This window comes from Protomyctophum parallelum (genome assembly GCF_964188405.1).
Source record: "Protomyctophum parallelum genome assembly, chromosome: 23".
NCBI classification, from domain to species: domain Eukaryota; kingdom Metazoa; phylum Chordata; class Actinopteri; order Myctophiformes; family Myctophidae; genus Protomyctophum; species Protomyctophum parallelum.
The window spans coordinates 9,368,352-9,390,942 of NC_139715.1; the positions used below are offsets into that span (position 1 = coordinate 9,368,352).

The following is a 22,591-nucleotide window of genomic DNA, read 5'->3' on the forward strand; positions in this document are numbered from 1 at the left end:
ATAGTCTGGTTGCCCTGTTAGGCCCTGTTAGTGCAACCACACTAAGAAGCTTCAATATGACAGTGTTCCAGTTCCAATATTATCTTGACATCTCCATATTTGGGCAATTTGAGAGACAGACAGGGATCTCCGATCCATACACGGGCATAAAAAGGACAGAGACACTGAGCATATGTCTGTGAGCATATGACACAGATAGACAGACAGACTTGGCAAAGTCTGTAAAAATGTGCTCGTCACAAAATCTCAATTAAGGCACACCTGAACTTGTCTACACTACACAATACTATGTATTGTATGTACTGTTAATGTCATGTGTTTTGTATTGTATTTTCTTTTTACTTATTAACTGATAACTGTGCAAGAACTGTCTCAGGACTTTGTGTTGTCCTCAAACTGCTGTGGTTTTATTGCTTTTCGAATAAATGAAATGCATCAGATTTGGTGTCCAGTAAGATTTTGTTCCCATGTTTCGAGATGTACTCATAAATATTTCGAGTTTGACACTTGCTTTGGCACTGTAAACGTATGTTTTCTCATGCCAATATGAAATGAGTTGGTTAAAAGAAAATTAAGCAAAGCACACATACACTAAAACTATACAAAAGCAATAGACTAGAGTAATATACTGCAGATAAGGACGTGCACAAACTCTTTTTTAAATATTTTATTCCAAAAAGCAAAAGTATCATCCTCAATATTTTCAAACCACCTACATCAACATCCCTCCGTTTATCATAAAGAAATCCTTTCGCCGTAGTGAGATCATTGTTAACGGCAAGAGCTGTGGCCTGAACACAAGAGAAAACATCCCAGCTGTCATGTCCTGGTTGGGTTTGAGCTGGTGCAGTGACTGTGCATCAACATCTGCTAAAACAAGAGGTTCTCAACACTGGTGATCAGGGACCGCCCTTATTCCATATACTATGCAATTAACAACTTGAGTCCCATTACAAAGTGTCACGTCTGGGGAAATCTAAAATGCAATGCATGGGCTAGAACAGCAGCAACAAACCTATGTACCATCCCAATATCAAGGACAGCATTATGGTCTTTGCATTTACAAAAAAGAAAAAAGGGCCCAGTTTGGGCCCTTTGATAAATCTAGATATCACCAGACACATAATGGTGGTGATAGCTGATTGTACACTATATAACATGTTTGACAATCGTTGCCCATGAAAGAAGTGAAATAAGGATGACATGTAGAACATATGCTTCTTTTCCAATGGGGATCAGCGTTGAGAACCACAGAACAAACAGCATATGTACTGCGGCTTCCGTAGTCAAATAACACAACTACACTCATGTCCCATGCGCGGATACGTTTAGGTGCATCAACAAACAATGGTGGTAGTAGTACCTCTATCAGTACTTAAATACACTGGAACACAAGCACCACAAGGATGTTTTTTGCTGATTCCACGCTATAGCTTGTGTATTTTATCTTTCAGACTACTACAGATTAAAGAATCTGCTAATGAAGTGTTTTGACTGTCAAATACACAGTGGAAATTGTAGCACTGCTTGTCAGAATTACAAATAAGTCTAAAAGAACACTCAGTCACCCTGAGAAGAGCTGTCTGAGGTGATCTTTTACATTGGCAGGTCTTATAAATTATAAGTGCACATATACATCTATTGGGAGTGTTTGAAATCTCGGAAATATATGTGCACTTGCTGTTCATGACCAGACCACTGAAACTAGCTGCTTTGGGCACCCACTAATTTGTGAAACCACCAATGAATCACTTCGGACATGGCTACAAATGACAACATTGAGAGTGAACAGGTTTTTCATTCCAACCCCAACAGTACACAAGCTTATTTTATTTAATTAGTTGGCCTCCGTCTTGTTAAAGGTGTGTTAATTAGTGAAACCATGGTATGGCATGTGGTTGGAATTAAAACCAGCCACGGGACAGTTGGCCTACTATGACCACCCAACTTCAACTACTGCGAGTGACCCAAGTTGCAGAAATTGAGATCAGGCAAACAGCGGATGCCCAGGACAGGCAACGTTGGCGGCTGGAGGTTTTTGACTGCTCCTGAATGTCTAATGGATATTGAAAAGTGACCAGGTTCCACTAGAGTTCAAGCTGAGGTATTATAGAGAGAACGTTTGTTTCTTTAGCCTAGAGATGTGAATAATAAAAGTGTCAAGGTTGACTGACCATCGACATGAGGAATGCCTTCGGGGAGCTGAGCGATGCCATTGCATTTATTTAAAACCATCTCTGGTCATCTCGTTTGTTGGCCATCTTGTTCTTAATACGTCACACACACCACTGACCCGACCTTCAATGATAAAATTACATTTGATGTGAATCTTCTTTAGGGAGAACTTTGTAACAGCGTACAAGTTGAATGAAGAACAAACACTTAAGATATACACAGAATCACACTCACATATCACTATTGAATACAAAATATACAATTTGAGCACAATAATTATAAGAAATAAACAAAAATGCTCCAAATTACACATATTGTATCAGATCAAACAATTTGCAATGAACTATAATTATTATAATTTTTCACGGCAATGCCTTTGCCGTGCATTTTCAAATGACTGTCACATGTCACATACATTTTTCCCTGCCTTGGTCTGATGAACATTGACAATAAGTTGAACAATTAAGGTTGTTACACACGAGGAGCGTTACTTTTATGTGATTAATTTGAATTAATTAATGTGAAATAATCACCGCCAATTTGTTTAGTTGCCACGTTCCTGGTGTGTAAGGTCCTCCTGGTAAAACTTAATTTTTTCCTATTTTCTTTTTTTTTTAAACAATCATAGAATATAGTCATATCAGAAATACTCAAACAATGTAATTTCAAATACCTGAAAGCAACCATAGACATTAATGCAAAATGAAAAAAGTTAAAACAACAATATTTTGTATCCCCAAAACCATGTGAGATGAGCAGTCATGAAACGCCAAAATAGGGACAGACATTCTAACTGCATCTGTACAGCCCTCGGGAATATTAATAGTGTCCAATAATGTGGCATTGAGGGAAGAGTCTATTCCGCTTTTCATTACAACCACTACACTGGCTGATTTGGCCTTAAAATCATACACACCATTGTACATCAAATAGCCAAAATATACATAATGCTATCAGATATTTCTTGTTTGCTAAATGTATGTATTATTTTTGCCGAATGTTTTTCTATTTTGGCCTATTATGACATGTCCAGAAGTAGCTAGGGTATGTGGTTAAATACACATTCAACTAATTCAACATAACCAATCGATGCAGAGGATGCCGCCTGCTGGCTCAGCCAGTTAATGCACGGCCATGTGCCTTGTGAGTCGTACATCTAGGAATGGGACGATAAGAAAAGCTCACAATAATCATATCGCAGAGATGTAAATTTACTGTGAAATGTTCCTCGGTCAGACGCTAAGATGAATTTGTTTTTGTTGAGCTGCAAATTCAGTGTCACTTAAATCCTCGATACTTGATAAAAACTGACCTGTAAAGAGCACATTTGGTATGCTCTTATTTCACACAAACCGATTTGCCAAGAATATCTGATCTACAAGCTCGCAATGCGTTGTGAGCTTGTAGATCTGCTATCTTTGGCAAATGTTCCCGCTCCCAGAATAGCGATCAAAAGTGTCATTTTAAATTTTAAGCATAATTTGATAATCACGATAATGTTAAAGCTGCCAGCAATGAGTAAAATGCTCCCTAAAAAAGATTTAGTCTCTGTGACAAATCTAGGGGCCATAATCTGCATTCAAAGATGAGTTCCTAGAAGCTTTGTCATTAGTCGGAAAAAAAAGAACCCGGTTGAAATGACAGGCAAATCAACCAATGGAAAAGCTTCTAGGAAAATCTTTGAATGCAGATTGTGGCCACTAGAACTGTCACAGAGACTACCTTTTTGGTGAGTGTTTTACCCATTGCTGGCTGTCTGAATAATAATAATAAAATAGAAAGTCATAATTTTTACAGAATATTTTGTCACAATAATCGTGACATTTAATTTTCATATCGTACCATCCCAACTACTGACTCTGACCTTTGCTTCATGTGTCTCCATATTCTACGATCTAACAAAGCAGTAGAAAAAGAAAATAAAATAAACCTGCATAGCGTTTAGTTGATGAAAATGTAGTAAGTGAAAATGGCTGAGGTGAGTCCTCAGTTCTAATACTTGCCTATTAACAGGTAGCACTATGACCAACATAAACCTCTAGAACCTTTATTATAAAGGCCTTTTAATAAGATTAGAAGAGAATAAAATATGAATACATTTCCAGCCATCTATAATAAAGGCAAAGCAGAACTCCCATCATCTCACAAGTTGGAATATCTCCAGAATTATTACTTCTGAAAGTGGCAGGAGCATATTAGGGCAATTGCATATAATCTGGGAGAGCCATTGTCAATGGTGATCAGATCATCACCGCTCTGACATAAACGCTACGCCTTACATGGTTTTGATCGGTACACTCTGTTCTTTATAGAAGATGACTTGGGAAGGCGGCATCTTTAACGAACCACCTCAGATCTGCATGACTGCATGTAGCCACTCAACGATCAGACACCATACATGTCTGACAAGATAACTCTTTAAGAGGGGACACATCCACACATTTGGATGGTAGTGTAACAATCCTGCAGGCTAAAACATCTCTGCCATTTGGTGTGTAGTCCAAAAATCCCTATGGAAACTATCAATGGGAATATATATTTTAAAAAATGATGTGGTTCACTCGCTGTACTACATTTTGCTGTGTGAAATGAAAATATATCGATGGATTTAAGTAAATCTTTTGTCATTTGTTAACATTTTAAAATGGGCAAGAGCACCATATGGCATTAAGCGTATCATGAACGACAATCTCAAAGACAACAGAGCTGTCGTTCACATCGTACAACTTTGAACATATCCTCATGTCTTAATTTGACCTTATTCTGAACGTGTTCATTCATACTTTGCATAGGAACTTGTGAACCAAGCACACCAAACGGTGAAGACGCTAATGTTTGACATAAGACTCTATGCAAAACAACAATTCTACTGCGGCTCTCAAAACTACGGTTCATCAGAGCAACAACACACGGTACAAGCGAATGCATGGCAGCCCCACTGCATCATATGAACACATCTAGTTGACCAGCTAGTGCTACTGTAAGGGGTTACTGACTGAAGGAAAAACAACATAATGAAAACAATTTAAAAAAAAAAGAGACAAAAATTAGGGGTGGGGATTTGTCAGCTCAAACTCCAGCCGGAACATTCGCCGTGAATGCACCAGTGGGCCGAGGCTGTAGTGTCCCTGCGTCTGTGGGAGATGTGAGCAGTGACTTGTCACACCTCTGCGTTTCCACGAGTCAAAGAAACGGCTCTAGTCTTCTTCATCCTTACCTCAGTCTCGCTCTTTCAGCTTTCGACTCTCGCCACTCAAGCAAGGAAACCCTGATAAAAGAGTCGGATCGATCCAGATGGTTTGAAAAAAAAAAGCAAGAAAAATAATAATAATGTACATTACAAAAGAAAAATCCAAAATAAAATTCAAAAAGGGAAAATAATAAAAAATAAATGCAGGAGGTTTTAATCGTTCCAAAGTCCTCCGGTCTGTTCTTGATACACTTCGATGACATCCTCGTCCTCCATTCCCAGCTGAGACGAGAGAAGACATTGTTTCAGAGATATTAAGTTGAGGACACAAGAAGTTAAAGCTGCACTATGTAACTCTCCTCGTCTACCCCGAAATGTAGCTCTGTTCAGGGGATACATTTAATATTGACCATCAGGTCAAACTCTGTGTCAGATCCTGTGTTTCGGTCAGACATGACCTTTGACACGATCTAAATGTCTCAATAGAAGAGATGCAAAATACAACCACCCCAATTGTATACGTTTTAAGTTATGTAACGGATAATGTCTGGCTAGCTAGTCATTGTTGGGAGAGAATTCACTGACAGGGCTTCGCGTCGGTGGTTAATCACCCTGATTGTGAAATGTGAAGGTGAATTATATCCCAAAAATGACCAGCTAGCCAGACATGATTTCACTTATTACAAGGCTACTTACATAAAATAATAAATAGACAGTTGACACAAAAGGGCTATAAGTAACTTTTTATTTAAGTAAATTTTATTTACGATATTTAGCATTGAAAAAATGTCTGTGGGTATTCCGCTCAAGAAAGTAGTTCCTTTTAAAGGTTGTACCGGACCGGTACACGTCGCTGATGCGGAAGTGCGGATTGATATGAGCCGAGTGCTCTGAGGCAGGCTTTGATCAAAGCTGACGTTGATTAGCTATCGGTCTGTTATAGAGCGGAGCGGTCATTATCCAGAATGATTACATGGCTTGGTTGAATGCTTGATTCTGATTGGTCAATCGCTGAATTCAGCTGTGTGTTATTTCTTGATAACAGACCCGCTCTATAACAGACCACTGCCTAATCAAACGCTCTGAGCACCAGCTGTGTGGCTGCTCTCCGCTTGATTTACTGCCGTTTTCAACATGACAACACTGTAAACACACACGCACACACTGCGACACACAATGTCATTTACAGCTAAACATTTCTCTCAAAGAAAGAAATTGAAAACATTTGAGCGAGAAATAGACAAAGCAGTACCCGAAAACTGATTCTATTTGATCAACTCACTTCCTTGTTTTCCGACAGTGCTCCAGCCCTGCAGCTGGGCAGACGCAGCCAGCATGAGACTTGGAATACTTGTTTTGTTGTGTTTTGGGTCAATTTATTAATTTATGTTAGGTAGCCATGTAATATGGGCTTCGCCTCGGTGGTTAAACTTCCTGTCTGTGAATTATATCCCGACAATGACCACCTAGCCAGATATTATCCCTTACATAACACCCCACTGAATTCGGCGATTAACCAATCAGTATCAAGCCATGTAATAAATTGTATTAACGTACTCTACCATACAGATTTGACAAAACATTTTATTCCTTGGAGGGGAAAAAAGGTTACAGAGTGCCACTTTAAGGTCGCATTCACACCTAATACTTGAGTAGACTCGATGCGAACTCACAGCAATTGGAAACGCAACAGGGAATCAATGTGTTCCATTCATAAACTATACAGTGAAATCTATGGTGTTAAAATAATACTTTGAGTAATAGTTAGGACGTAAGATTAGGGTAACGTGTGTCGGGGAGACGGGGACTAGACGTCTCTCTCTCTCTCTCTTGTGCGCACACAATACGTCATGTCCACTCTGGTGTAAAGAACCTTAATACATATTTGTAAGCTTTAGAGCTTATTCCAGTGTGCAGACTTTTTTTCTATAATTAACCTCAGTCCTGCACCTGGCTCTTAGTGAGTGGATGTGCGTGCTCTTTAGTACTTTTCCTCAAACGTATTCAGTACCACAAAGAATATAACTAAACTGTTGTAATTGTTTTTACCTCTTCACAGTAAATGGAAGCATAAGAATATGAACTCTGGTGTGCGGTACTTTTCTACAATCCCACGGTAAGGGACAGGGAAGGGAGAATGGTGTAGCTACCTCTTTAGGGGTTTGGTTGTCTGCGATCCTCTGGCCTTCAAAGAGAAACCGTAGCGTGTTCATTGGTACCCCCTGTAAAAAAAACCCACACAGCATCATCATCAGAAACCACAGGGATGTTAAATGTTCCAAGATTATATTGATCTTTGTACACTGTCAAATGTACCACTGCGCCACCCGAGTGTCCAAAATACTACACACACTACCTCCAACCACACACACAGGCCTGAGTTACACAGTGTTAGTGACATAGAGTGACATCCCTTTCCACCTTTCACTAAACAAATGGGTGCAAGCAACATGAAACAGGGAGCAATGCACTGGTCACATCCCCAGCAGTGGGTTACAATAGTGTGATAAATCCAAGCTGCCATCTTCAGAAGTACTCACATCGCAAATTTCCATATCAAAGTTATTATGTCACACAACTCCATCATTCACCAATTCGTACAATATGTAAAGGCTGGACGTTTCTACAAAAATGTATTCTAAATCCTAACAGTTTTCTGAAAAACCTATGTTTCTATGTGAGTGGCGCTCCACCTTTTTCATGTCAAGGACCCCCAGAATTATCTGTATTTGGCTGCGGACCCCCGTCTGAAAATATGTTGTACCAGGGACCCACAAGAAGCAAATATTTGAATACGTTCGCTCTGAATGATTTTCACGATTTTTCAAAAATAGCAGATCTACAAGCTTGTAGCGCAGCACTCAGTGCCACGCTATGAGGTCTTGTAGGTCTGCTATTTTTCAATAGCTAAAGTATAACATAATCCTTAAAAACAGCAAAAGGGGTTCCCGTCCTGAATGGGTTAAGTGGTGGAAAGAAGCACAACAGTAACGAGGTGTACAGCAATCACATATCTGCAAACACAGTAGATTTAGCTGAATGTTCTCTTTTAGGCCGGACCAAAAAGAATGCCTAGTGGAGTCCTGGACTGGTGCATTTTGTGAATGAATGAATCACAATGCAGGCAGTTGGTGAAGCCCAACTGTACAAGCTGGCTGCTTGTTTGAGTGTGACAATACTTTAACCACCTTTAAACCCATATGTTTGTAAAGTAAGTAACTGTACGTGAATTTGTTTTTAAAATCAATAAAAATATATTAAAAAAAGAAACACGTTTAAGCCCTACAGCCAGGCAGGGATCGTTTTTCAGGCCAAGGACTTTCTAGCTGAGAGATGAAGCAGGGACCCCCCACTGCTACATGTATACAATTGTGTTGCAGATTCAACTTTTTCATAGATTTCATAGAATTGTTGGATTCATGCTAATGTGTATTGTCAGACTTTTAACCACTTAATACTTAATATATGTCAATACTTAACTTAACCTTTGCTCTGTACTTACACTTGGCCTGCTCTTTTTTTCCTTCTACACCAAACCTATTTGCCGAAAATAGCACGATTCTAAAAGCACACAATGGATTGTAGTCAATCTCCACTAAACAATTAGCATTGTGACTGTGAGCTTGTAGATTGTCTATGTTTTTGCCTATTGTTTGCCTCAGAATACTACGCCCCCAGAACGCTAGGGTACAAAAGCAGTAAGTACTTTAGACTGCTATGGGTGGAGATGGGGGGGGGTACTAATGACTGATGGTGCGCCCATCTTTACAGTAGCATAACGTAGCTGGGCTCAGGGCTACACTCACACAACACCAGAGGGAATGCCTTAAGCGAGAGGGAGAGCAGGAGAGAGAGAGAGATTGAGTTGGGAGGAGCTGGCTCAATGTTGCAAAGTCACAGGACTTTGATTTAAACACATAGCACCTACAAACCGCTGGGCTACATCACTTGGTTGGTGTACCAACATGTGCAACAAAGCGCAGAATAGAAGCTTTAATAACAAAACGTCTTCATCAATTGTGTTGGCAAGAACCCACATTATGAACAAACGGTAGACTTTTATACGATAACATGGGTGTTCTGAGTGTTCTTACGCTTAGTTAAAAAGCTAAAAGCTTTTCCCAAATCAAGTTATATTAGCAATTCTTGCCACATGCTATGTGATCTGTAGTGCCCAGTTGCGTTCCTAACGTGTCAAGTCTGCATGATGCAGTTCGGGTTTGCAGCTGCATGCACATTGCATGCACATGGATTAAAGCAAAATATCACAGCTGAAAATTGACCACTTCAGTTCAAATATTCTTTAGGCATAAAAATAACCAAAAACAGGTACCAAATGTACAGAAGTGTCGTAATCTTGCATTGTACTTAGTAGATACTAGATAACCTATATCATGCTGACTTCTATGGAATCCAAATGAGCCTGACTGAATGGTGCATTTATATAGTGCCTTTATCCAAGGCGCTTTACAGAGATTGTACATTACATTCACCCATTCACCGTGCAAGGCACCAACCTGCAAATTGGGAAGAAGTAGGCCCGGGGGTTCAGAGTCTTGCTCAAGGACACTTCCGACACCAACTCTAGGGGAGCCCAGGTTTGAACTGGGAACCTTGTGGTTCCTATCTGGTCACTCTACCCCCGAGCCACTGCTGAATGTTCAACTTCAACATCAAACTAGAAAAAGTGCCCTTCTGGGCACAGGTCTCCACCAGGATTTCTTCCTCAGCCTAGTGGGAATATGCGTGCACAGTTTCATCGCAATCGGACGCTGCGTTGAGGAGTTGTGGCGATTTGTACAGCACTCCTGTGAACTTTGGAAGCCAATCTTAACCAATCAGGATGGAGTGTGAGAAATCTGAAAGACCGGTTTCGTTGAATGGCTCTAGAGAGACTGTGTACCAATTTGCGTGATGTTTGGACAAAATCTGTAGGTGTACTGTGCAAAAACTTGTTTTGCACAAAGCGGCCTCCTGGTGGCGCTATAACAGGCCGTTCTGGAAAGTTTGGGGCAGAGGTTCATCGTTGGCATCCAGGAAGTGTGTGTGCAAGATTTGGCATCGACCGGGTTGTTTTACACAAAGCGGCCTCCTGGTGGCGCTATAACAGGCCGTTCTGGAAAGTTTGGGGCAGAGGTTCATCGTTGGCATCCAGGGAGTGTGTGTGAAAAATTTGGCATCGACCGGGTTAACGGTGGCCGAGATTAGCTGTTCACGGACACACGGACACACGGACACACGGACGGACGGAGTGCAAAACATACTCTCCCCACATGCCTTCGGCCTGGTGGAGACAATAACGATGTGAGCTGGTGTAACGATGGGGGTTCTTCTGGGTTAATAATAATACTCAGCTCCATAAAACAATAAACCAGTGGAGCATCATTAACCAGTGTTGCAGACTCAATTTTTTCTTCCTGTATAAGTAATACCGTCTGTCCAGCACCTGGGCTAGAGTGGATGTGCATGCAGTATCAACATTTTCTCTGTCAACCTTACCTGTCTCTGGCTGTAAGACTCCTTGAGCTTCTTTAAATGTGTCGTCATTTTCACCTTGAAGTGTATTTCACTGTTGTCCTGGAGGCAGACAGAACACGTCCATCACCAGACATACACAGACAGAAAATTCAATTCTATCTTTATTTCAACCCCAAAGGAGATCCATATATCACACCCACACATAGCCCCTCTCGGGACCCTACATAAAGCTTTTCTGAAATTTTGATGAGTTTTATGTTGGGTCCCTGGTCAGAACTATATTTTCGTATGGAAATTCCAGAACGCGGAAGTAATCATTCTCTCTAAAATAGAAGCTGCGCCATGTGACGGCATTTTTTTGCCTTTGTTATTCTGAATTCGGTAACTTTAAGTACCTATACATCCCGCTGCGAATATCTCCTGTGGCGCGGAAGCCGTTAAGTATTTTTAATCTTTGTTTGACCGATTTGGTCGCTTTATTTCTTCTTGTTTGTTTACCGTTTATTGTACCGCCTCCCGGTGTGCGGTTGGCTTGTGCGGCTATGTCCCTGCCTCTGATCTGCTGTGTCATAGCTATAGCGCCACTAGCTAGCCAGATAGGCGGTACAATGAGGTGTCAATAAACAAGGAAGGAAGAGAAGAATCCAAGCTTCCAAATCGGGCAAACATATATTAAAAATACTTAACGGCTTCCGCGCCACAGGAGATATTCGCAGCGGGATGTATGGGTACTTATACTTTACATATTCAGAAAGCCTCACACTGAAATATGTCGTCACCGAGCGCGGAGAGGCGCTAAACATGTTGTTTATGTTTAAGAATGGCTGTGTACCAGGTGGCATGGTAGTAGTGCAACAGGACCCAATGCTATCTGGGTCGTCAAAATGTCAGAAACTTCAGTAGCATTTGGGTTCTGCTTGGAGGGCTAACCCACACACTGAGCTCTCCTTACAGTAGGCTTAAAGGTAGTCTCACGTAGCCAGCCAAATATTCCACAATCGTGTATATGAAACACGAATCCTAGACATTCATAATATTAATGGCTAGGATTCATGTTTCATATACACTATTATTATAATATACTACTACTATTATATCACTCTTACCTGTCCGATCACTTTGAGTTTGATGTACTCTCCTTCCTTCTTATCCCCCCCATCTTGGCTGGAAGGTTTTGTCTCCTACAAAAAAATAAATGGTCAGCATCATTAGCTAGCCAGCCAACAGCCTCGTTTTAAACCCGCCTGGACGATTAAAACCGTTCATTTTAGTAGCGTGTCGTTAGACGCACGCAAAACGTGGGCCTTGATCTCGAATTCAGAGTTGCAGATTGTAAGATAACTTGGCAGGTTATTTTTTTAAATGCATATGATATAGCCAGCTAGCTGATGTTTGCTAACAACAACAAGGACTCATTCAGGGGCCTGCAGCTAGTTATCTTAGCATGTTAGCTAAGTGACTAGTATGCCACTTAAAAAGCACGCAAGTTGTGTTTTTTCCGTGTCACACGCGCCAAACCCGCATAGAAATGATATAATGTGCGCATGCAGCATACCGTATCTGACATGGTATTCCTGTGTGGTGGGAGTTTGTAGTGGATTTAATTTGTTGACAGTGAATTAAAGCTTCAGTCAGATGTTCACTCTCTCTTCTTCACTGATCGCTTGCTTGTTGTGAGGTGCTCACCCGGAAGCACTAGTACACACAATTTGCCCCTTTTTTCAGAACAAGAGTTACTAAAATGAATGACAAAATAAAATGTAAACGATGTAGACTTGAAAACCAAATTCCAAGATGCAATCATCATTATTATTTTTGATGAATTGAGTATGAAGGACCCCAATGGAAACAAGCCAATATAGGCATAGTTGAAATGAGAGAAATGCTTTTTAATTTTCAGGACAGAATTAACAGAATTAAAATGATAAATAAAAGGACCTTGACTTAACAGTAGGCCTACTTCCCTGTGCTTTTACTGCAAACTGTTGTATTCAATCGATCGATCGATCAATCAATCAATCAATCAATCAATCAAAACGCTGTCATTAACATACCGTAGTCATTACGTTTTACAGAGCAGCCAGGATATTATTGAAGTCGATTAATCAATGAAATTGATTATTGAGGGAGATATTACCACAAATCAGTTGGTTTGTTGGTTTCTTAATTACATTCATTTATTACATTAATGGGCTATTAATATTATTAACTTTCACCTCGAATTGTGGAGACACAAAAAGTATTATTTATTTATTTGAATTCTGCCTTTCTTAATGTTCTTTGGTGAACGCATTTTAATAAACTGGCAAACTGTGTTTTCAAAATGCAGATGACACATAAATCAATCAATGGTACGTTAATAAAATGTCTTAATACATTCTTCTCCCATGTCCTTTATATTTCCAGCTGGGCTAGAGCCTGTTATCATGGGAGCTTTTTGTTGTTGCTGGTCATAGTTTCAAAGTCACTTAATTTGAGCCAATCCTTAGGCCTGCTACATTTCAATGACAAGTTCTCACTTTTAATTTGGTAAAGACAGTACACTTACCAACTTAGTAGCCTAATGACGAAAACACAAGGACTGGGTGCCTTTGTGTTGCAGCAACCAAATCATACTTTAAAATAACAGATTTTGCTTCATGACATTTTCTCCAAATGATAATTTATCTCTGGTTACAGTGGTTAGCGGCATGCACAATTTAAGTTTAAATCTGGCTTTTTAATGCCATTCAGATCGATGGTTCAAATAGATGAGACCGAAACGCTCAACTGAATGTAGTAACGCTTCTTTGCCAGGAGATGGCACTCTTGTCCAATTGATGAAAAATGAAAGTTCAGTTCAGACGTTACAAACGTACAATTCCTGTGGAGTCATAAGTTTCTGTCTACTTTTACAACTCCAACATGTACAGCCCAAGATAAGCCCTAAAGCAACATGTTTATATATTTTCTGTATTGTCCATACATAAAAATAAAACATTTATGCAAGCCAAGGCAGAATCCATTGAATTGAACTGTGAGATTCTCTGTAAAAATGTGTTGGCTCTTGAGCACTGACCAAAATTCTAGGCTGGTTTAAACTGCAGGTAATAGGCTGCTTTTGGAAACACAGACATCATGACCTACATAGAACACACACAACACACTGGTGTTACTATACTTGTGAGGACATCAAATTCTTGGTTATAATAAATCATGCACAAAGCACACAACTCTAAAAACTCAACACCTAAAATGTAACCTCTGAATGTCTAATATTAACCCTAATCCCAACCTGAATCTTTTATAATATTGTAAGCCCAACAAACAAACAAACACGCGCGCGCACGCGCGCGCACGCGCACGCACGCACGCACACACACACACACACACACACACACACACACACACACACACACACACACGCGCGCGCGCGCATGTACAGATGACCAACTTATTCAAAGTGAGTTTGGAACTTCTGGCCTCCGTTATGTCTTCAACTAGGCAAAGGGAGAGGGGGGTATGGAGGGGTAAAGGTGAGCATATATACAGCAAAAGGAAGGGGGACTTGCTTGAAACATGCTACACCGGGAAAGGGAATATTTATTTGGACAGCGTCTGATTTCACAGAGGCCCAAGCGAGGGGAGTCGAGTCTGGGGGCGAGGAAAAGAGAAGAAGGAAGAGAGAGAGAGAGAGAGAGAGAGAGAGAGAGAGAGAGAGAGAGAGAGAGAGAGAGAATGAAGAGAGAGGGGGGGGTCAGTGACCATTGACCAGTGACAGGATAAAGGAAACAGAGCAGTGAAGGTAGAGGCGGAACGGCCGGGGGACGGGGGGAGAAAGTGAGATGGCAAGATGGGGAGGACAGGAAAGCAATAAGGGAGAGAGAGTGGGGAAGAGAATGAGAGACAGAGAGGGGAGAGAGAGAGAGAGAGAGAGAGAGAGAGAGAGAGAGAGAGAGATATAGAGAGAGAGAGAGAGAGAGAGAGAGAGAGAGAGAGAGAGAGAGAGAGAGAGAGAGAGAGAGAGAGAGAGAGATAGATAGAGAGAGAGAGAGAGAGAGAGAGAGAGAGAGAGAGAGAGAGAGAGGTCAGGGCAGTAAACAGACCCCCAGTCAGTCCCAAGGTGCCTGGGCCTGGGTTAAGCCTGGGCCTGGAGGAGCTCACATTTCCAAGGCTGGGATACCTCACAGTGGCAAAACATTACCAGATGTGGGCCAGGAGAGAGAGAGAGAGAGAGAGAGAGAGAGGGGGGGAAGGGACTGGAACTCTGTGTGTGTGTGAGTGTGTGTGTGTGTGTGTGTGTGTGTGTGTGTGTGTGTGTGTGTGTGTGTGTGTGTGTGTGTGTGTGTGTGTGTGCGTGCGCGCGAGAGGGAGACTTTCAGACAGAAAGAAATGTAGGCTAAAATCTCAGGGCAGATTTGTAGATAGATGTGGCGGGGAACACCACTCCATTTTACGCCGCGTTCCAACGCGTGTCCACACACAGCAAAACTGAGATAACACAACACGACCTACAACATTAGCCGGGCTAACACCCCCCCCCCCCCCATGCCCTGGTCTTACAAAACGATAGCATCTGACAGCGAATAACAGGCTTTCAATTGCCCTGACATTTTTACTGATTGAGTTATGCAGACTTGCAGCGGCCTACTTGTTTGTGGCAGTCAGTGTGAGCCTGGAGGGCTCAACAACACAGCAAACTTCAGTCGTGTTCATTTAACTATCAGGGTTAATTGTGTGGAGTCACTGCTGTACACAGGAAACTAACCCTTTTCTCCACCCAACTTGCCACGGTTGCTTTAAGATTAGTAGATCTTTGAGAATACATTTTGCCCAAACACAGGATCTGATGCAACAAGACCCCATCAATTGTGCTATTAAAAGAACCTCCACATTTTGGTGGGTATAGGAATTAAGACAGTCTCATGGGCCGCTGCCTTATATTTACCAGGCTACTGGCCGGGCCAGTCGCTTGTGTTTATTTCTCTAATGTGGGATACAAGATCGACTTTGTTGCTGTATAGTAGACTACTGTCCAAAGTTTTTCCAATGACTTTTGCCATGTTGCCAACCTGGTATATATAAGTTTCTAGCTTAACCTTACCCGTGTTTAGAATAGCAGACTGCAACCTCACTAGGATCTCAAGTTAGTGTAAGTAGCCTACACTAAACCCAGTCAAGCGCTGTAGTGTTTTTAAAGCTCGTGGTTTGTGTGAATTTCCCACCCCAGCTGCATACCAGAAACAGTGGCCTAAAATGAGATTAGTGTGCAAATCTCGTTGGAGAGTGCCAGTTGTACAGCGCTCACTGGCCACAACTCAAGGCCTCCAGGTCACACACAGTAAGCAGACAGCTGTGTGGACCCACCTGTGTCTCTCCTCCATGAGAGCAGCAGACAAAGGACAAAATGTGTGAGATGAATCCTGGAGAAAGCAGATGGCTTCCCCTTCCGTTCTGCTCTGAGAAAGTCTGGAAGAAACACAGGCCTATTATTCTATATCTCCCACATCGGTTCATCATAATCCACCCACCCCCACCCAACACTCAGCTTGCCCACATAATCATTCTAAGGACACGTGAATATTTGTTACATGTATTATTTCTGGGCGTAGCAGCCTTAACACATTCACAATACTGTACTCTGCTGTTGCACTAAATCTAAAGTTTGCATGGAACTTACTAACTAGAACTATAGAAGGTTGCATATTACAGTTTAGATCGTACAATAGTGTAAACTGTAAGCTGCTAGTTTACAACAGCAGGGCAGGCGACCAGGAGGAATGTCTCTGACTCTGACCCACTTGTTGTGGGAAAGCTGCATGGGGACTGAGTGAGTCTAGCAATAAAGGATCAGTTTTTCAGCATGGTAGGCATGACAGAGATTAGCACGGGTCCCTATAGGTAATAATGTCCCACCACACTTCCCCTCAATGACGCCTTCTGTCTCTGGTCTAGACAGGTTTAAATGAATTAATGGATGCCACTTGAACAAACATGGGCCTTGTGTGTCCTCTCAAGCCCAACATGGGCTGTCGTTTCCAACACCATCTACTGTGGCGTTAAAGTGCCATTTTAATATTGGCTTATTTATAACTTTTATTGAAAGATACCGATACGAATGCACTTTATATGAATATATAGCGGCGGAATTACTCCAATGTACTCCCATTTAATGAAAGCAACTTGCTTGATGCGTTCAATACGATGCACGCTGATAGCGGTGGGGGTAATATAAGTAGGCCATCTCTCTCAATAGTTGAAGCTTATTTTACTGTATCATGTATCACAATATGTGGAATAACAGTGTAGAGTTGCATTCAATGAGCACTAGGCAGGATATGTGGATTTAATATTTTCATCAAGTTAGTTTCTCATGACTTTTGAGCAGTTACTCAAAAATATATATTTTTAAAGTGACCAAATTATTTCCTATATTGCTCACAAGTATATATCCAATTTATTTTTCGTTTCCTACATTTAAAATATATAGGCTTTTATATATATATATATATATATATATAATTAAAAACAATTCCAAAAACTTTCAAAATGTCATATAGGCCAATACAATTACAGAAATCTTTAAAGTTTAAGAAGTAGTGAAAATAGCAGATGTACAACCTTGTAAACTTGTAGCTGTGCTATTTTCACTAGTTTGGGTACCGGAAAACAAACGTCTAATTTCTCTTTAGGGTCTTCTTGATCTAAAAAGTTTGTGATGTGAACCACTGTTTTGGAGCTATAAGTCACACTTCTCCAGCTGTGTACTCGCAGGACGCAGATAGGGTTTGGCTTGTTCCTCTCAACTTCTAGCAGGGCCAGAACAAAGGGAAAGTAGAGAGGCAGGGGCTGTGGGGTGGGGGGTTGCACCACAGAGAAAGAGGGATCAGATTTCACGAGGAAAAGAGGGGATAAGCTGCCTTGAGGCATTCTGGTAATTCCTCTTGCTCAGAGACGCTCAGGGCAGGAGCCAGTCGAACACTGCTTCTCCACCTTCCTGCAATAAACCAGCGGTCATTTGTCAGTGTAAATATGTGTTATCAGTACCGTTTTTAACGACTTAAACCTTGGTATACGTCATTGATCGGAGTCCCCCAGGGGTCTACTCCTCTAGGTAATGCTCCTTTTCCCCCTCACCACCAAATCGAAAATAGCTCATCTACAAGCTCAGACTGACAAGAGTCACAGTGAGCCTGTAGATGAGCCATTTGCACTCCAGATGCAAATGTTAACGACAGGGTTCACGTGGTTAACAATAATTATTATTTTGGCCTCCCATGCTTCTTCAGACCAACAATTCAGTTGGGCTCATCTCCATATTTAATCCCCCCCCCCCCCCCCCCGTAAATGAACGGCCGCCCTACTTGATCATACTACAGAGTTACACAAAAGCATAAAAAATAGCTCAAGCTTGTCATGCTGCTATTTTTTAATTAGAATCCTGAGGACAACCTAGAGAGATCCTGAAAAGTTAAGTTTTGGAAAATAAGGTTTCCACCGGACAGAGACGATATGACACAATGCAGAACTTTGACTAAGCACCACAGGTCACCAATAATACTCCAGAAAAGGCCAATTTTTCTTAAAAACTGTAACATTTTTATTTTGTAAAACTGTACAGGGTACAAGCTGTGTAGCATTGAGGGGCAAAAACAATCACTTAGAACAAGTTAAAAAAAAATCTTATAAATACATAAGTTCTTTTCAAAAGGGTGGATATTTACAAAATGCATGACCTACAAATGAGGCAGCTTTGCTGATTTTCTTTTCAAAAAAAGTTCCTACAAAGGCGAGCGAGTTTTTCCTCAGCCGGTTTCAGTTGCGTTGCACACGTGATTGTTTTGGGATGAGTGCCCAAGTCAGTCTATGCTACATGAAAACTCATCAGCAACAACATGGCAAACAGACGATAAAGGGAGAAAAAAATACACTTATTTACTAAACATTTCATATCAAATGCCCGAAGACATGGAAAATGAGGGGCGTGAAATGGCACTGATACAACTTTCATTCCACAGTTATCTCACATTCCCTGTAGCCTGATTTATACTGTGTTGGGCATCAATGTCTCGCACCAAAAATAGCTGATTTACAAGCTCACATCGTCTCGCATCGTGCCGCTTTGTGAGCTTGTAGAATGTAGATCAGCGATTTTTGGTGAGTGAGACACCACTAAAGTACAAATCTGGCATATCTCATATAAAAGTGTGGACAAGATTGCTGGGGGTTAGGGACAAAGAAAGGGCAGACATACATTGTTCATTGTGTGACTGAAAGTTATAAAATATAAAAATAAGTCTTTTGGGTACACGGCACATTGCGGTCCTCCAGGGTTCATTATTCATGTTTTCGACAGTACCACTGAGCTCTCGCTCTGTTTCAAAAAGACCTGAAAGAGTTCAGAGTAGCCACATGCCAGATCTACATCCGCCATCCTGTTAAAGCGAACAAAAGGCCCAGTCAAAAAGGTTCATCGGCGAGCCAGAAGGAGGCGCTCAGCGGACCAACGTCCAGCTACGTATTTAAGAGAATGTTCAGGCATTAGTCCACCTCGCGTACAGTTCTCCTTGGCCCAAAGCCTTATCTGCTGCTCAACCCCACCCAGCTGTGTGTAAGAACTAACACAGCCTACAGGTCCAGTGTTTCTCAAACAGTGGGCCCGGTGACCCCGGGGGGGGCCGTTGAGTTGTCCCAATAGGGGCCATGAAACGTAGAACCACCTTAATAGAGGATTATTGTGTAGCTAATAATGTGGGCTTCTTGAGTTCAAAAACAAAACAAAAAGAACAGGTCCCGTGTGTTGAGTGGCTGAGAACCCCAACGGGCCTCTAGTCTACACCGTCGTCTCTCCTTGATTGCCGCTGCTTAGCCGTTTGTAGAAGCGGCGCCACGACTGCAGCGTCTTCCCCGACCAGATCCAGAATCCCGAGGTGATGCCCACGATCATGGTCATCAGGTACTTGATCATGAACACTGTGAAGTCGGGCGAGGCGGGCGCGAAGTCGCCCGCCGGGCACGGCACAGCGAAGCGCTTGCACGTCTGCATGTGCCACGTGCGCTCCCACTGCGCCCGGAAAGCCTGCTCGTAGAAGTGGCAGGCGATGACGATGGTGGCGGGCACGGTGTAGAGGACGCTGAAGACGCCGATGCGCACCATCAGCTTCTCCAGCTTCTCCGTCTTGGTGCCGTCGTGCTTCATGATGGTGCGGATGCGGAACAGTGACACGAAGCCCGCCAGCAGGAAGGACGTGCCGATGAACAGGTAGACGAAGAGCGGCGCCAGCACGAAGCCGCGCAGCGCGTCCACGTCATAGATGCCCACGTAGCACACGCCCGTCAGCAGGTCGCCGTCCACCTGGCCCATGGCCAGGATGGTGATGGTCTTGACAGCGGGCACCGCCCACGCCGCCAGGTGGAAGTACTGCGAGTTGGCCTCGATGGCCTCATGGCCCCACTTCATGCCCGCCGACAGGAACCACGTGAGTGACAGGATCACCCACCAGATGGAGCTGGCCATGCCGAAGAAGTACAGGATCATGAAGAGGATGGTGCAGCCCTCCTTCTTGGTGCCCTGGGCCACCGTCTTGAACCCTTCGTCCTTGAACTTGTCGATGCACACCACCTTGTCCTCCAGCAGGAAGCCGGCCACGTACGCCACTGCCACCATGAAGTAGCAGCCAGAGAGGAAGATGATGGGCCTCTCTGGGTAGCGGAAGCGCCGCATGTCCACCAGGTAGGTGAGCACCGTGAACAGGGTGCTCACGCAGCACAGGATGGACCAGATGCCGACCCACAGCTTGCCGAACTTCAGCTCCTCCTCGCGGAAGTACATGAGTCCGTTGGGCTTGGAGGTCTCACAGGGAGCGCCACAGTCCTTCACCCCCAGGAACTGGTAGTTGAGGTACTGTGGCACCTGGAGCTGCAGCGGGCAGGAGAAGGGCTGGGCAGGGCGCCCGATGAACGGCGGCAGGGTCATGTCGGGCATGCTGGGCGGCGGGTCCGACGTGGGGTGGTCCGTGTCCGACGTGTTCTGGCCCACGCAGATCTCCAGGCCGCCGTGCACGGGGAAGTTCTCGCAGCGCAGCCGCTCGGGCCACTGGAAGCCGAACTTGTTCATGAGTGCCTCGCAGCCCTGCCGCGCCCGCTCGCACAGCGAGCGGCACGGTGGTATGGCGTTCTCCAGCACCGTGCACACCGGCGCGTACATGGCGCACAGGAAGAACTTGAGGTCCGTGGAGCACTGCACCTTCACCAGCGGGTAGAACTGGTGCACCTCCAGCCCGGCGTCCTCCTGGTTGGTGTGGCCCAGCAGGTTGGGCATGATCGTTTGGTTGTACGCGATGTCCGTGCACAGCGGGATGGAGATGGGCTGGCAGAAGCCGTGCTCCGGGATCGAGATGCCCTTCTCGCTGTTGTACTGGGCTGCGCACGGCCGGACCAGGAGCGTGACGGCTGCCAAGAAACAGCTCGTTGTCCACACGCACGGCCAGGTTCTTCTGCACCACACCGCCATGATAGATATCTTTCTCTGCTTGCTGGCTGCCCCCTGTTTGCTCAGGAGGGGGAGGAAAAGGGGGAGCAAAAAAGTAATTTACCTAAAAGACTCGAGAGTCTCGGTCCGAAGCGTAAACCGTTTCCCCGCCGAACAAGAAGCAAAGGTACAGAAAATGTAATGGAACAAATAAAAAAAACTTAGTCCAGTTGGTTCCTCGGTGCAGTACTTTGAAGAAAACACGGTTCAAACAGCCTTCTTTTTCGACACACACCACGGCGGCTGCTGCATTCCTTATTCCATGGCACTTTTCTTCAACTCTCCAAGGAGGAAAATGGTGGATTTGTCCGTTTTTAATTCATACTCCACTTTTTTCCATTAAAAAAGCGACAAATGTCGAATCGTTAATACAAAAAAACGATCCGGGTTTGACCTTCTTTCTCGTCTTCCCAGTGTCTGTGTGAATTAAAGAGTCCGTCTCTCAGACTAAATCACATGAAAAGAAATGCAAGTCCTCTCCAACTCCACATGACTTTTTCTCCCCCCGTGCTTCTCCTCCTTGCTTTCTTTTCCTTCCCGCAAAAGCCACAAAAACGTCGGAATTCACGCGTCTAAAACACGAAAAAGGACGGGGGTTTTTTCCTCCTACCTTCGCGTTCAGAACAGTGTCGTTTTTAATGCGTGCGGGTTTTAACGAGCGGTAACGTGAGTTATTGTTTCTTCGGTGATGATGAGAGCAGCAATGAGGCTCCTCATCAGAATGACTCCACACACTCCGCTCTGCGCCGCCCGCCGCCGCGGTTTCCAGGCGCCCCCCCCCAACCTTCCCAAACAGTGGGTCGCGACCCATTTGTGGGTCGTCGTCGTGGACATTTCTTTTTATGGGTCGCGAGTACATTTCCCATTTCTTTTTTGTTTCCTACATTTTCTTTACCTCTTACTGAGCTTTCTTTTTTAAGATTTCTCCCCTCTCATGCGGTCATTATTCATGAACATGTATAGGCCTACATGCAAATGCTATGCATAAATAGGCTAATTTCCTATTGGCTCAAATTATTTTTGCATTACCTATATTTAAGTATTCATGATTAATTATTAATTATAATTTACAATGCAATGATTTTTTAGGAAGAATTCCATGAATACATGGTAAAGGGAAATTATGAATTAAAACGGTCTAATTTCTCTTTTGGGTCTCTCGAAGACGGAGCTATAAACTTTAGGAACTACAAGACTATTCACAACGTTGACTTCAGTGCTAGGGGGGCCTTGAAACC

General features: G+C 43.1%; 2 protein-coding genes across 2 annotated transcripts; both read right to left on the bottom strand.

Moving 5' to 3' along the window:
- Nucleotides 1–634: 634 nt before the first annotated feature.
- On the bottom strand, nt 635–12,521 carry sumo1 (small ubiquitin like modifier 1). Its single transcript, XM_083758864.1, has 5 exons — nt 12,399–12,521; nt 11,950–12,024; nt 10,865–10,942; nt 7,516–7,587; nt 635–5,647 (listed from the first exon to the last, which is right to left on the bottom strand). Exons 1-5 carry the CDS (start codon nt 12,408–12,410, stop codon nt 5,579–5,581), a joined length of 306 nt encoding a protein of 101 aa, XP_083614990.1. The 5' UTR covers nt 12,411–12,521; the 3' UTR covers nt 635–5,578.
- Nucleotides 12,522–18,398: 5,877 nt separating this feature from the next.
- Nucleotides 18,399–22,059, bottom strand: LOC310854351 (frizzled-7-A-like). Its single transcript, XM_083758949.1, has one exon. The coding sequence runs from the start codon at nt 21,333–21,335 to the stop codon at nt 19,656–19,658; it is 1,680 nt and encodes a 559-aa protein (XP_083615075.1). The 5' UTR covers nt 21,336–22,059; the 3' UTR covers nt 18,399–19,655.
- Nucleotides 22,060–22,591: the final 532 nt, after the last annotated feature.

Bases quoted from the DNA above. Each gene is read 5' to 3' on its own strand.
- LOC310854351 (XM_083758949.1), bottom strand. From the start codon at position 21,335: ATGGCGGTGTGGTGCAGAAGAACCTGGCCGTGCGTGTGGACAACGAGC.
- sumo1 (XM_083758864.1), bottom strand. The intron at 10,943-11,949 runs GTAAGAGTGATA...GTCTGCCTCCAG, and splicing joins AACTCAAAGTGATCGGACAG to GACAACAGTGAAATACACTT. The intron at 5,648-7,515 runs GTAGCTACACCA...CTCTCGTCTCAG, and splicing joins ACAACCAAACCCCTAAAGAG to CTGGGAATGGAGGACGAGGA.